The sequence below is a fragment of the Brienomyrus brachyistius genome, chromosome 11, assembly GCF_023856365.1.
Source record: "Brienomyrus brachyistius isolate T26 chromosome 11, BBRACH_0.4, whole genome shotgun sequence".
Lineage (NCBI taxonomy): Eukaryota > Metazoa > Chordata > Actinopteri > Osteoglossiformes > Mormyridae > Brienomyrus > Brienomyrus brachyistius.
The window spans coordinates 12,513,617-12,529,273 of record NC_064543.1 but is presented as its reverse complement, the minus strand read 5'-3'; the positions used below and the strand labels follow the sequence as shown (position 1 = coordinate 12,529,273).

At 47.6% G+C, this 15,657-nt stretch overlaps 1 protein-coding gene across 8 annotated transcripts in view; it reads left to right on the top strand.

The window, feature by feature from the left end:
• The window catches only part of LOC125751604 (adenylate cyclase type 2-like), a 50,967-nt gene extending 36,569 nt beyond the window's left edge, over positions 1-14,398 (top strand). For 4 of the 8 annotated variants that reach the window (XM_049030643.1, XM_049030647.1, XM_049030646.1 and 1 more), the window contains 19 exons: positions 1,442-1,600; positions 1,922-2,054; positions 2,152-2,334; positions 2,620-2,663; positions 3,090-3,149; positions 3,659-3,739; positions 4,380-4,449; positions 4,670-4,767; positions 5,456-5,540; positions 6,383-6,520; positions 6,863-6,970; positions 7,274-7,467; positions 7,995-8,109; positions 8,199-8,399; positions 9,645-9,791; positions 9,886-9,993; positions 10,873-10,987; positions 11,876-12,000; positions 12,411-14,398. In XM_049030643.1, coding sequence (XP_048886600.1) covers positions 1,442-1,600; positions 1,922-2,054; positions 2,152-2,334; positions 2,620-2,663; positions 3,090-3,149; positions 3,659-3,739; positions 4,380-4,449; positions 4,670-4,767; positions 5,456-5,540; positions 6,383-6,520; positions 6,863-6,970; positions 7,274-7,467; positions 7,995-8,109; positions 8,199-8,399; positions 9,645-9,791; positions 9,886-9,993; positions 10,873-10,987; positions 11,876-12,000; positions 12,411-12,557 — 2,311 coding nt within the window. In that variant the 3' untranslated portion in view covers positions 12,558-14,398. The remainder of the gene's footprint in view (positions 1-1,441; positions 1,601-1,921; positions 2,055-2,151; positions 2,335-2,619; positions 2,664-3,089; positions 3,150-3,658; positions 3,740-4,379; positions 4,450-4,669; positions 4,768-5,455; positions 5,541-6,382; positions 6,521-6,862; positions 6,971-7,273; positions 7,468-7,994; positions 8,110-8,198; positions 8,400-9,644; positions 9,792-9,885; positions 9,994-10,872; positions 10,988-11,875; positions 12,001-12,410) is intronic. The other 4 variants (XM_049030644.1, XM_049030649.1, XM_049030651.1 and 1 more) reach the window with 4 other exon arrangements.
• Positions 14,399-15,657: the final 1,259 nt, after the last annotated feature.

The following is a 15,657-nucleotide window of genomic DNA, read 5'->3' as shown; positions in this document are numbered from 1 at the left end:
CAGAAATGTGAAATCCTCAGTGCTACAATAGTTAACTCCTTAAAAACAAATACAATGAGTAACTAAATTAACTAGCACTGTGCAGTACTAAGGAGTGGTTAGCACTGTTGCGCCTGTACATCTGAATTCTACGTTTTGATTAAGTTTTTTAGGGTTAAACCCTGGCCACTTGTGCATTTCTAACCGGGTTCTTTGTCCCGGTCCAGACACACCCACACATTTGGATATTACTAAATTCTGGGCTTTTTCTGTTTCAGAATAAAACTGGTTTATTAAATTAATCATTTTTATTTCAATTATTTTTATTTAAATCTTCAAGCACTTCATTGAAGCTGGTAATTTCATGAAGCATTTTGCTGACTGTTCCCAGGTATTTGAGAATTGTGATTTAGAAACTTTTTGCTGTGATATCTGGTGAGCAGCGAGTATCAGGCACTATGTTTGAGTTCAGTACCTTCTCAGTGGCTTCTGCTGATCTCAGCAGGGTCACTGAAAGGGCCTGCGAGTGTCTGGGGCCTCCCCAGGTAGCACGTAACAGCAGGCAGGGGAACACCCTGAATGGGATGCTGGGCTTTGGGTCGCAGCAGCAGATCGTATGATTCATGCTTGTGATGGCAAGTGGGAATGGTGGGACTGCGAAGAAAAGAACGGACACTTAATCCCTTCTCATTATTTGAGTTAATACCGGTGTGGTTGTACCATATTTGTTGGTTAACAATATGCTCAGGGTGCTAGCAGAAGACCACAAACAATGTAATCTAATGAGGGTGACCTTTTAAGCTCTGCCGCGTGTGATTAGGGACCGGCGGAGGGGAGTCGGCACTGATGATTATCTGACAAGCACGGAGTTAATTAAGACCGGTTCTTCTCCGTCGCTCTGAGGTTGGAGTGTCTGCGAGAGTGCAGTGAGAGAGCAGGGCGCTTTATCAAGCGACAGTGCAGTGAGAGAGCAGGGCGCTTTATCAAGCGAGAGTGCAGTGAGAGAGCAGGGCGCTTTATCAAGCGAGAGTGCAGTGAGAGAGCAGGGCGCTTTATCAAGCGAGAGTGCAGTGAGAGAGCAGGGCGCTTTATCAAGCGACAGTGCAGTGAGAGAGCAGGGCGCTTTATCAAGCGACAGTGCAGTGAGAGAGCAGGGCGCTTTATCAAGCGACAGTGCAGTGAGAGAGCAGGGCGCTTCATCAAGCGACAGTGCAGTGAGAGAGCAGGGCGCTTTATCAAGCGACAGTGCAGTGAGAGAGCAGGGCGTTTTATCAAGCGCGGGGACTGTGCTGAACAGAACATCTGGTGGCTCTGTGACCGTGTAGCTCAACCAAAGCCGGCGAAGATGCAGATTTGTGTCATGTATGCGCAATAATCAGTAAAATTGTCATGCTCAATAATAGCACTCAAGAAAATCAGACAATCTGACCACCTCACTTGAGATTCTTGCAACCCCCCCCAGGCAGGTGAGAGAGGCCACCGGAGTGGACATCAACATGAGGGTGGGCGTACACTCCGGTAACGTGCTGTGTGGAGTGATTGGCCTTCGGAAGTGGCAGTTTGATGTGTGGTCACATGACGTCACCTTGGCCAATCACATGGAGGCGGGAGGCTTACCAGGGTAGGTCTTACAAAATGCCCCCAAGCTCTTGTCATCAGTGAGTTTAGTTTTGGGAAACATGCTAGACATTCCATTTTGTTTTCTAGTATTAAATTACAGTGATAATTTATGGCAAATTTGATCATGAAATCAGACACATAATAATTCTATGCTAATCAATTAATATATATTTTTCCAGTTTTATTCCAGTTTAAATCGTCCCTTGTGTATTGTGATGAGAGAGAAGGGTCATGTGACACTTGCAATACCCTGATTTGGTTTATTGAAGTAGTGGGTATTTATTGGGTAGTTTTATATTTCTGTTATGCCCCTTGGGGACAGACGTGTCCACATCACAGAGGCCACCCTGAAACACCTAAACAAGGCGTATGAGGTGGAGGAAGGCTATGGCCATCTGAGGGACCCCTACCTGAAGGAGCAGAACATCCACACATACCTGGTCATCGACCCCCGGGTGAGACACTCTGCTTATGTGAGTGGCTGAGGGGAACCTGGGTGGCTTCAGTTTTAATGGCCATCCCACAATGGGACTTGGTCTTGTGTCTTGGCAGTCCAAGGAGCAGTGTCCCAACGACACGTCCAAGGCACGTATGAGCGACGGCCTGAAGATGCGCGCCTCGGTGCGCATGACCCGCTACCTGGAGTCCTGGGGCGCCGTCAAGCCCTTCGCCCACCTGCAGAGCCGTGAGGGCTACGGCACTGATGCCATGGTCAATGGCAAGGTCCGCTGCAAGGTACGGGCAGCCGCTCTGCCCTCATTGGCTGAGGAGGACTGGGAGGAGGGGCTTAAACAAATCACTCTTTGCTGCTTTTTCATGCTCAACTGGCAGTCAAGCTGACTGAACCTGATCACACAGCGGCCTGTTGCAATTAAACCATGATTTTTATGTAGCGGGAAGAGAAAAATGTGTTTTTTGTGCCAGTTTACGCTATATCTGTCAGTTTGTCCATCGTCTGTGTGATTTGGCTCTGAGACCCGTCCTCCTGCTGTAAATGGATCTCCGTATGCTTCTTTCCAGGACATTCCACTGAGATCCATTCCTTGTTCCAAGATAACCGAAAGGTACGTAAGCATCTCGCTGCAGAAAGGACCTAAAGCCCCGTGATTATAAACATGTGGAAGTCTGAAACAGTCTTTTAAAGAGTCTTTCGAAGCGCGTCACGCTCGAGCAGCACTACACTGTTCATTGGATAACGTAGCGTATAGCAGATTATGTGTGTTTTCGTTCACGGACCGGATTCCGCAGACCCATCGCTGTGAATTATGTGGTCGTAGAAGACGCAGGTTTACAGAGCTTGTATCATGAGTAGGATGTGCATTACTAGGCATTAGAGAGCAGTTCTTGGTTAGTCAGAACGGGGTGTGTGGCACGTGCTGATTGGCGAAGACTCCTTCCTGGGGTCAGAAGCCGTCTCTCGCAGTGCCAGGCCTGCCCCCCTCCCCCCCCCGCCTGCTCAGCGCAAGTCTCTCACTGTTGGTCTCTGACAGCCTGGATGAGTCCCTGGAGGAGTCCTTTGTCCCCCCCACCCCTCCCTTCGCCAGCTATAAGTGAGTGGCACCACATTAGTCCCTGCAGGGAGACGCCTCGATCTTCACCGCTAACGTTCTAGCTTCTTCGTTTGGCCACCCTCCCATCTCTATGTCCCTGTGTCCTGCTGAGACCCCTAGTCTGTGGGTATTAACCAGTCTCTACTAAGTCCTCGGAGTGCAGCCCCCCCCCTCCGCAGTATTGTGTGTGAGGAAACAGCAGGTTTCCTTCCTGTGGCTGCAGCCCACTTTGAGCTCACAGGATTGGGCATGGCGCCAGCTTTATACACCTCTCCAGCGGGCATCACGCACGCATGCACGCACGCTCACACTTGTGCCTGTACACCCACAATCACACTATCCGCTTCTCACTAATGCTGAGGTCCCCTTTATGTTTCCCAACATGCACGGCGAGCCGGAGCCAAACTAGGATAACATGCATGAGGCCGGCTCATCGCTCCGTGTTCGTCCGTTCTCCTGTCCCTGTGTCTGCCTTCTTTCTCCTTCCTCACCCTGCTTCTCTTTTGCAGGAATAAATCCCAGAAAAGTAAGTTTGATGAGGAGCTCCACAATGAGATGACGACGACCATCGATGAACTGAGCTCCAGCAAGTGAGTGCCTGTTTATAACTGTCCTCTTTAACCCTGATTAAATATGAAGACGGAGTTTTGGTCTTACAGGCCTGTTGTCTCATTTCCAAATGGCTAGAAAAGCCAATGAGTCAGCCCTGCCAATAGACGACAGGCATGCTGGTGGTTGGGGGGGCAATGGTCATTGACCACATTGACCAAGTTGGACCCAGTTAATGATCTTGGCTAACATCAAGAAGCCGCATTGGTTATCTCAGGTCCAGAAAATCCAGACCAAGATTTTGTTTTTATAAACCAGTTGAGTCCTTCCTGGCTGTAACTCTATGCTCTGACTGGTACAAAGAAAATCTTGGTCTGGATTTGTAGCTTCAGGACCTGAAATTACCAACACTGCCAAGAAGGCAGTCAAGTGTTGAATATATAGGGGAGAATGAGAAAAAATCAGGTAAATTACAGGTATTAAAATTGTGGTTCATAGTTGACAAAACGTAAAAATCCCCATCATATGCTAGCAAAACCTGCCACTGTCATTTACTGGAATGGTTTTGCCATAACCAACGGATGTGGAATGTTCTGTTTGGGTTTGAGTTTGAGGTAGGAGTAGGACTGGGGGGTTAAGTCAGAAGAGTGACTTCAGCTCCTGCACTTTTCCTGTCCTCAGGCAGTGGGTCAAGTCAGAAGAGATCTGCAGCCTGACACTCTGGTTCACGAAGAAGGAACTGGAGAAGCAGGTGAGTCATCCTCAGAGCAGCAGGGCAGGCTTGTTGGGGTTAAAGGTCACCTGCCACATCAGGTGAGCTGGACCTTGTGCCATAAATGACGCCTGTACACATTAGTCAGACGGTAACGTCATTGATTCAGCACTTGGTGATCTAATATTTACTGACATTCATCACTGTTACAGATTGTGGTACAGAAATTAAACACATTTCCGTTGCTTTTATTTTCCAGTATCGTGCCATTGATCTTCCAAGTTTCAAGTACTACATTGGCTGTGCCACCCTCATCTTCCTCTGCATCTTTTTAGTGCAAATGTTTGTCACAAAAGAGTAAGGGATTATTCAAATTTTTCACATATTAACAAATTTTCCACTTGTACTTTGGATGTTCTGTTTCACGCATGAGTTTATGCCATTCAAAAATTATGTATGGCTATTTAAGATTAGATAACATGAACTTTTATCTAAGGGGAAAATTCTGGTGCATGCAGCAGTAAGGTATGTGAAGTTCAGATAATCATTTAGTACAAAACAAGACAAAGTGCAAAGGCACACTGCAGACAAGTAAACATAGTTTCAAATGTGCACACACAGAATATCCTGAAAAAGCATAATAAATAAATGAATATTGTATTAAATGACAACAACAAGAACGATAATAAAAATGAACTAGCGGAAGTTATATGTTCTATTAAATGTGCAAACAGATAGCACCGCACTTGCACTACAGCAAAGACGGAGTGTTTCCTTACTGCAGAGAAAGGGCAGTCCTAATATTCCTAATATTATTCCTAATATTCTTTTAGGGAAGATCTGTTTGTATCATGCGTACGTCTTTAAATTTATTTGCACAGTGTCTCGTTTTGCACTGTATGGTGGTTTGTCTGCACTGTACATACCACGCTGCTTTATGCTTCCCCCCTCAGAATTTAACATTTTATCAAGTTTCTTGTCTTATCAAGTGTTTTGTTACTATGAGCATGAGTTTGGAATAAGGCCCAGGCTGCATTGTCCTCAGGCCCCAGAAGCTGGGGGTGTCCTTTGGCGTGCTGGCCTGCATCCTGCTGCTCATCCTGGGAGTCTCCTTTGCTGGTCACCTGCAGGTCAGTGGCCCACGCTGGGCCGCGCCCGCTGGCTGAGCCCCTGGTAGCCGGCTGGGCCCTCGGTTGCTGGCTATGCCCTGCTCGCTGGCTGAGCCCCTTGTTGCTGGATGAGCCCCCGCTCGCTGGCTGGGCCCCGGGAAGGCAGAGCACAAAGGGCGGGGACTTGTAAATCTCTGCCCTTCCAACCCCCCTGCAGTTTCCAGGGACAGGTTAAACAGTTAAAGCAATTCAGCTGTGTGATAACATAATTAAAAACATGTAGATTTATTGCTCTCGCTAAATGGCCATGGCTCTAATAAGGGCCGCTTGGCAGGCCAGCCCTCCAGCATGGGGGAGCTCATGTTTGTTCGTTTAAAACGCCACGCTGACGTAATGGCGACCCATAAAACAGACACCATCATTCACCGTTATGAGATTAGTCTCTGATGACTTGTAGTGTTGTTCTTTGGCATGTTTAATTACCAGGCTGACTTGATTTAATTAACTGCTATGAACTTTTCTCCAACCCTGTCCTGCGTCCTGCTCTCCCACCTGTGCTGATCATGTTTTCCTTCCTGTAATATCTGTCTCTCGCCCTTTCTCTCTGCTCTGTTTTTTTTTTGTTTCCCTCTAACTTTGCTATCTCTCACTTTCTTACTCTTCTATATCCCTCTATCCTTTACTCCTGTGGAATTGCCCCCCCCCCCTCTTACTCCCCCTCTTTCCCCCCATTCCTCCCTCCATTTCCCCCCCTGTTTTCCTCCAATCCCATCTGGTCCCTCCTTGTTTCCCCCCTATATCCTCAATTCTTCCCTGATTTCTTCCTCATGCCCCCCTCCCGCCCCCCATGTCTGCCCCCGCAGCGTCTGTTCCCAGAGAAGCTGGCCTCCTGCCATTGGCTGCCCACCGTGTCTGAGGCGGTGTGTAAGAAACCGTGGGTTCGCCTCCCTCTGGCCATCCTCTCCACTGCCGTCATCCTCATCATTGCCGTCTTCAATCTGGTAATTCGGATCACAACTGCTCCCCAAAGCCCCCGGCCATTCAGCCATTCAGCTAATGATAATGCAATTACATGCCGTACAGTTAAAATATCATTCTGCTAAGGACTATTGTCATGTAATTACAATTACATTACATTGGGGTATATTGTTGTTCTAAGCGCTACTATAATGGAATTACGATAATATTATAATTGCAATTATTAAATTAAGTAAATAGTATTTATGGTATTTATGGAATCATGAAAATTACTGCCGATCAAATTTCCAGCACAATGCAGTTAGCGGTACTTAGAAAGGAGGTGAATTCATTTTCTGAAGTCACCTCTGAAATGCCCCACCCAGTGCTTTATGAGTCACCTGACTCCATGTGAGGCCAACAGCACGTCCAGCATCACTTTCCTCAATGTCAGCCAGCTGCTGGAGATGGAAGACCTGCTGTTCCACCTGCCTGTGAGTACCGCCCAGCTCACTGGACCCCGTAGCCCACGACGCGCGTTACACGGGTCCCTGCATCAGGGTGAGGACAGAGACGGGAAGTGATTAATTTGCACCAGTAGGAATCAGTGTATGTACAGGAATTATCACTTGTCAGCAATGAGCAGTGCTGATGAACCTTTACCATTTCTGGCTGGGTAATTCGTTTGACATTTCGTCTGATCTGCAGCCGAGATGCTAACAGAAGTCATGCTTACCCTGTACTGGCCGTGCCGCCGTGTCCTGACAGACTGAGTGTGTTTCTCCCACCTCCACCAGTACTCCGTGTACTGCTGTCTGCTGGCTCTCATCGCATGTGGAGTATTCCTGAGGGTCAGCTTTGAGCTCAAGCTGGCCTTCCTCATCCTGGCCTCCACGGCCTATTACATCATCATCCTCAGTGCCGGGGACCACCTCTTCCAGTGCTACAGTGGAATCCTGTATCACCATTGCCAAGGCAGCAACAGCAGCAGGTACGTTGCTCAGGCGCAGCCGCTACAGGCTGCTAATGTTATTGAAATGCCCACCTTACATGGTTTAGCATCAGCTAGCAAAATATGTTGTGAGGTGTCATCACTGCATTTGGCGCTAATTCATCATGATGGACTGCTGCCATTGGTAAATTATTCATTGAATATGGCAGCTGCTCCTGTCCACAGCGACTTCCATATCTGGTGCTTTTATCTGTTTACATACATACCAAATTTCGGTATATTCAGGTTGCTAGCTTTGTCTAGGAAAGTGCAGATGAGGTGGAACCCATCAAATCTGTCCGACTGGATATGATGTTCACCCAACCTTTTCCCATGTTGTTTATGGCTGGTTTGATATGCTTGGATGGCATAACTTTTTGATAATTGCTCAAGCGATTTTGAATGACTATAGGATGAGTTCTTCTCGCACTCAGTGCCACAGGCTAAGATCGTAGGTCTGGCCCTTTAGCTGCCACACCCCCCTGCTGGCAGTACAGCAACATTGGTATTTTCTCCTCCTCCCACAGCAATGCGTCATACAGAGACATCCTGGCATACCTGGGCCTGGTGAAACACCCCCAGGTCATGAGCTGCATGTACATCACCTTGTTCCTGGTCACCATGCTCATCATCATACGGCAGGTGAGGTCACCCACCTCACCCCCCCAATTAAGGATCACGCCATCCCCCCCCAGGCTCCCATCCTGATTTCCTCCTCAAACTTTGGGCAGAACGAGTACTGCTGCCGGCAAGATTTCCTGCTGAAGAAAAAGAACCGCACGGAACAGGATGAGATCGAGACCCGGGAGAACCTCAACCGACTGCTGCTGGAGAACGTGCTTCCGGCCCATGTGGCCACGCTCTTCATCGGGGAGAACAAAAAAAATGAGGTGGGACTCCTCACAAACACTGTTTTCACTGAGAGGCACAAGGTAGGCTCCCAGCGAGGCCGGATCCGCGTCCAGCGTGACCCATTCCACCGCCTCCATGCCTCTGCCCTCCGCTTTGGGCTCCCAGAACCTTCCGTCCACACTGATGGCTGCCTCTGTGCTTTCAGGAAACCTTGGGTTGTTCTCAGAAACATGACTTGGCTGAAGAGTGTACAGTTGGGCGTGCTGAACATCTGTCAGCACACCAGCTTTCTGTGCCCGCGAGCTTTAAATCGAACCTTTGTCTTAATGAGACCAGAAGAAGCGAAACATACTGAGAAATTTCCGGTAACATGTCAAACGGCTTGTTTGCTGGTGAATTTTCTTGCTCGCTTTCAGTTGGTATTTCCAGGAGAACTACCCAGATTTCTCAGCGTGACGGAGAGGAACGCTGTGTGCCATCGCTGTGCCCACCTCCATCCACGCTGTCCCCGTGCTCTGTGTAGAAACAGTCATTTTGTGGGAGTATTTTTATGAATGAGCAAAGCCCGAGTTGTTGTGTAGATGGGTGGGAGGGAAGGAGGACTTTTGTTTGTGCTGTTTTTTTAATCTTTTTATCATGTTGGCGGTTCTGAAAATCCACATGAGGCAGGATGCCGTCACTGCAAGCTAAATGCCTCGTTACGGCCCGTTCACGTGGTCCGCGACTGACACTTTTCGAAAGCTTCCATGAATACAAATGCAAAGAGCGGGAGAGGCAGGGAGCCAGTCACAGTCAGGACGGAACCTGTATGGGAAGCCAACAGGATATCGGCAAGCAGTGACAGGCAGAGTCATGCATCTGTTCACTGTTATTTTTATTTATTTTATTTATTACACTTGTTTTTATTTAACATTTTATGAATAAGCCAATTTTATCCAAAGCAACTTATATAAAGACTTATACTTCTCCTTTTTTCCTACACATAAATGTTTTACTGAAGCGCTTTGGCTAGTATCTTGTCGTAGATACAACACGGTCCTTCAGTTTTGTATTAGGAGACTAGGGTATTAACCACTATGCCCCCTGCTGGTCTATTGCCTGTGGGACTCATTAGGTGTTTATGAATTGCATATATGTTTTTCTTGTCTTCCATCCCTGATGTACATTGAATAGAGGCCATCTTGGTGCATTTACCTGGAATGCTGTGGCTTCTCTGTGCAGCCTGCATGGTCTCTCATCCTGCTCTGTGACCTGTCTCCTGTTGTCAGACGTGCAGCTGACAGCTGACTCTGTCTCCGGCCCTGTCCCCTTGCCCTTGCGTTCAGGACCTTTACTACAAGTCGTATGACTGCGTGTGTGTGATGTTCGCCTCGGTGCCCGACTTCAAGGAGTTCTACACGGAGTGTGACATCAACAAGGAGGGCTTGGAGTGTCTGCGGCTGCTCAACGAGATCATCGCCGACTTCGACGAGGTCGGTATCTGTGAGCGTGCGGGCACCTCTTTCTGTGTGACGCCGACGCCTCAGAGGAAGTGAACGTGGCCTGCTGTGCGTCCTCTACCTGCAGCTGCTGTCCAAACCCAAATTCAGTGGGGTAGAGAAGATCAAAACCATCGGCAGCACCTACATGGCAGCTGCTGGGCTCAGCGGCACCCCGGGGCAGGAGAGCAAAAGGGTACGTCGTCAGCTCGGGCCACATGGGCCACAAATGGGGGTCACCACTCATGGACAAAATGACGCTTCATGAAGCATTTGCTGTATTTTTTGACCCCATATGTGTTTTCAGCCACTGCTAATGATGCAGAACAGTAAGCTAAGTTAACCGCCTCTCTTTACTCTTTTCATTCTCTCTCTTAAACTTTACCTGTTTAAATTACCCTTCTCCCTTTCATGGATTATTATTTCCTTGTTGCTTTTGTGTAATTTGTGTATGAAGTTTCATATTTATTGTTGCTCAAGTAGTCTACCATAAATAAAGTGTATTACTTTTATCATTATTATTGTTATGGGGATTTAGCATTTTAGTGAGGTGGTTGTGTCCTCCTCCATCTCGTCACTCTACAGTGACATCTAGTGGTGGCTGATCCAATAGCACTTCTTCCCAGTGTGTTTCATAACTCGGCAAAGACCCTATAGCCTACGGAGCTGCAAGAAGTGGGGGTGGCTGACAGCAGACACTCCAGAGGAGTGTCGGCCTTCACCCCTCCCAGTTTAGCGTTGGTGTTTTGCACTGCAAAGGACAACCTCTGATGAAATTAACTAGGAATCCAAGTTTGCATGGAAATCAAAAGAAGAATCGTCTACTGACTAACACGGACATTCAGGCTTTTCATTAGGGGGGGCTTGGCCTAGGCACTTAGGATTTTGTGTAAATTCCTGAATTTCTCAGAGCCAGCTGCTATTTACCATGTCCCCCTCCATTGCTGGTCATGTGACCCAATTCCCCATTATGGTCTTCCTTCCCACTGGTTGCATGGTGTTTTTTTGCACTCCCCCAGTGGCAGGTGTGTGGAGGAATTCTCCAGTCTGATGTGTGTGTCTCCCCGTGTTGCAGGACAGAGACAAGCAGCAGGCACAGATTGGGATCATGGTGGAATTCGCCATCGCCCTTATCGGCAAGCTGGACGGCATCAATCGACACTCCTTCAACAGCTTCCGTCTGCGCGTAGGTGAGCCCCCACTCCCCGGGCTGGGCCTCGGCGTCCCAGCACACGCCTCTGTATGGCTTTCTGTTAAATACAGCTGAACTGCTGATGGCTTTTGGCATAAACTGATGGGAAGAGAAGAAGTTTTATTCACCAGAACTATAAAGATGTTTTGTTTGTCCTGCCGAATTTTGCCGATCATCGACGATCAGCCCGGTCAGTCGGTCTGGTGATGCACCTTCCCATCAAAAAGTGTCTGCATGACGCTGATGTACCTTTTCATGGCTAATTCATACTCAACAACAGTGTCTCTGATTACTGTAATGTGGCATCCATCCCCAGAGATCCATCCATCCCCAGAGATCCATCCATCCATTTTCCAAACCGCTTATCCCACTGGGTCGCGGGGGGTCCGGAGCCTATCCCGGAAGCAATGGGCACAAGGCAGGGAACAACCCAGGATGGGGGGCCAGCCTATCACAGGGCACATTCACACACCATTCATTCACACATGCACTCCTACGGGCAATTTAGTGACTCCAGTTACCCTCAGCATGTCTGTGGACTGTGGGGGGAAACTGGAGAACCCGGAGGAAACCCCACGATGAACCATAACCACTGCACCACCCTTCCCCAGAGATAGGAACACTAAATAGTTAATACAACCCTTTTTCCTACATAATCCCACACCACTTCTAGAATCTTCACTGGGGGGGCTGTCCTACATATCCAATGAAACCGAGTTGAAACAGAGCTCTTGTTTTCTGAAAAGCCTCAGATCCTGCTGTGAAACACCTCTTTGTTTCCTGGGCACCTGTGCTGGCATTAACCCAGACGTAGTGGGGAGGGAGTAGGTGCCCAGAAGGGGCGGGGCCTTCCGCATCACTGAGTTACTCGACTGTCACATGGCAGGAATCAACCATGGGCCCGTGATCGCGGGGGTGATCGGAGCCAGGAAGCCCCAGTATGACATCTGGGGAAACACGGTCAACGTAGCCAGCCGAATGGAGAGCACAGGAGAGCTGGGAAGAATTCAGGTAAGATCCGGGTGTTTACAATGACCCTAGTGTACAAACACAACAGCCAAAAAACACAAGCATTACTGGGCATGTTTGTTAAGAAACAAACTGGGCTGGAATTTCAACTTTAACATATACATGCATTGTTCACAAGTAAGTGTGCATGTACACAGGGCCCCTGGCACAATATCACTGCTACAGTTCAATGTGAAGAAATATGGGGTGCAACTTCCCAAAATATCATAAATCATAAATGGTCCTGTAATATACGGGATGGGTGGCAACTCAACGACCCGCACAATTTAATGCATTCTGGGGCCCCTGCCATGTGCTGGTATCCATGCCACGCTACACTACCGTATGTTAACAAGTGAGCTTGACCGTGTGGCCTTTAACCGCTGAGCAGGAAGCTCTTCCTGTCTGAGCAGGTGACGGAGGAAACGTCCATTGTGCTGCAAATACTGGGCTACTCCTGCGAGTGCCGGGGCCTGATCAATGTCAAGGGCAAGGGCGAGCTGAGGACGTACTTCGTGTGCACCGACACAAGCAAGTCCCAGGGGCTGGGCCTGAGCTGAAGAGGGGCTGGGCCTGAGCTGAAGAGGGGCTGGGCCTGAGCTGAAGAGGGGCGGGGCCTGAGCTGAAGAGGGGCGGGGCCTGTGTCCAGAGAGGCTGCTGACATGCCACAGGGACTGAAACATTGGCGATGGGGGGGTGGAAGGGGGGACGCGGATAGACCCATCTCGGACCTGGAGCAGGAATAATCAGCCTCCCAGGGCTCATGCCTGCATCGACGTCTTTATCAAGCTTGCTATCTGCAGAAGTTGGCTCTGATATTCCACACTCCTGGGAGGGACATTTATGACCCCCCCCCCCCCCATTCATCAATACGTCATTGTACATACTCTTTGCAGACACCTCACTGCCGAGTAATTTGTTCGGGCTGCTCCTCTTCGTTCCTCATCCTGATTTCTGAATGTCTCTCTCTGTCCTGGTTCAGTGTTCATGCTTATGGTTCTTAGGAAAGAACAAGATTATTTAACGCATCCGAGCCAAACATTTTCAGTTTTTAACTAGGCAGCTTACACGCCGCGTGTTCTGCGTGTTCTATTACTGTGTAATGTGGAGGGTGGAGATCATGTGTCACGGGAAGGTTTCATTATCCGAAACAAACAATCTTACTTTCTGTGTATCATACACACTTAGTTTTATTAGACTATTTTAATTTTCAGAAAAACTACTTACAGTGTATACATTAAGAGAAGCATGTCTTCAGGAAGCAGAGCTAAATGCTTCTGGAAACTTCTGTAACATTTTTAATTTCTTTTCATTCTTTTTTTTTTTGTTAGTTTTTTTTTTATCCAGACACCTGGAGAATTCAGTTCCACCTTGATGCCTAATTGTATGTGATGAGCTACATGCTAACTCCATGCTAATACTTATGCATTTGATTACTGTGAATTGTGTTGTGCGTCTCACTGGCGTCCAGGTCATTCCTGGCCTCCGCCCTCTCGGAACTTCAGACGAGGGGCCATTTCTGTCTCGGCAGTACAGAGCAGCTCCTCTCTGCCCCTGTCCTCCTATTCCAATGAGGATGCTGGTTTTTGGTGTAGTTTAGGTCTTAATTAATTGAGTCCCACTGAGCTGTGATTCATCCCTTGACAAATGACTAAACAAAAAGCCACATTATGTGCCAGTATTTTTCATTTTGAAAATGTTACATTGATATAAACCATAAACGTAAAGCCTTCAACTACTGTTATTCAAAAGGATTTCAAATGATGCATCCAATTAATATCTCAATCAAACCTAGTTAATGATGAGCTTAGCTACTAAAAAGATTGGGACCAGTTGGTCTAGAGCAGTGTTTCTCCACGCTGTCCTTGAGGATCCCCAGACTGTCCACATTTTTGATCCCTCCCAGCTCCCAACACACCTGCATCAGTGTTTCGGATTGGCAGGGAACTAGCCGAGGACGGCGTTGGGAGACCCTGCTGTAGAGCATCCGGACAGGTTGTATTATTACTGGAGTGGCTCTGAGCAGGTCCTGAGAATGTAGCCAGCCCATCCACTTTCTCTTGAGATCAATCAATTTGTATAACTGCTGGTTATTGATGATATTAGTTGTCACTTGAGACCACTTTTTAATGTGACTGCTCTGAAGGGGGTGGGGGTGGGGGGCTGGTTCAGTATAGCTGCCAAAGAGTGTGTGGTGAGTTCAAGGAACACTACTGTTTACTACTGCCACTGTTATCACTCGGTGACTTTTATTCAATGTTGCCATCTGTTTAGAGTGTGTGTAGGATTTTTGCCGCTGTGCTGTATAATGCAGTCTCACTGAGGAACAAATGACTTAAGTGTTTTTTTTTTTGTTTTTTTTTGTATGGTGCCATTATGTAATAAATCATTCTCCAAGGGTTGTCTGTCTCGGCGAAAAACTGCGTGGAAGAACGGAAGGTCGACCTGGTTGTCAAGTCGAGGGCAAGGACTGAGGTGAAGGCAGGCGTCGGGGAAAATCAAAAGGGGCTTTATTAAAAGAATCTATGACATGGACAGGGCAAATGAAACAGACCACGAGGGATCAAAATGGGGAGGGGAGGGAAGGCAGGAACACAAGTAACGCAGGGCACAAGGCACACTTAGGAACACACGCAGGTAGCAACATCAATGACTGGACTGGGGCGCTCAAGACCGGGAGGCACTTTATACATCACTAACAAGAGAGCAGACGAGGGGCAGCTAGAGTGAGGCACACGAGGACTGAAACGAGAGGTAAGACAAAATTGGTAACAGGTGTGGCTCGTCACAGGGGACAGGAACGTGACACTGGTGCTTGATGCTGCCTTTTTAAAAATAATCTGAGCAGAGAGGATGTGCAAGTCTGTCCTGGTCACATGACACAGGCACATTGCATTAGGACTGTAGCAACGAAAACAGCCACTATCTGTTCATTAAACATATATTTTGTTACCGTACAACACTAACTGTTGACATGGTTATAGTTCCTGTGAGATTTCAGCTTGCAGTTCAAGATGCATCCATACCTCTGCAATGTTTGCTTGTCCGCAAATGACAGAGTATTAAAGATATGATTATGAAATGGCTTATGAAGGTACAGGAATACCCGCTGAGCTAAAACCTTCTTTTGGGGAGCACTGTAACTGCCTGGGTGAACTTATCGCATGAGGAGATCTGCTATATTGAACTTCTTGCAGAGAATAATGGAGCTGCAGGTCAGTGAGTCATCAAGTGTCTTTGTACATCAGGCAGGTTTCAATCCGAGCCAATTCAGAAACATGGCAGGTGCTAGAGTGCAGCTGCCAGGTTCACACCAGCCAACTCTAGATTCCAGAAAAGAGGGATGTTTCATCAGTGCGGAACAACATAATGAAACAAATTACCGAAAACATGGCATATGCTAAAGTAGGAAAATATTATACTTCACAGCTAGCTCAATATTTTTGGAAGTATTTCAGTTTTTCAAGTTCCAATGGCAGACCCCATGGGCGTGAAATGTGCCAGACCGTAGTAGGCAGATGTCATCAAACATTATACCCTATTAGGTCTCATCCATGCATACAATTAGGGGGAATACAGGAGAGACTCAATATGGGACACTTTGGGAAAATATATTTTAAAATAAACTGAGAAAAATGGATAGTTTTTAAAGTGTATGTG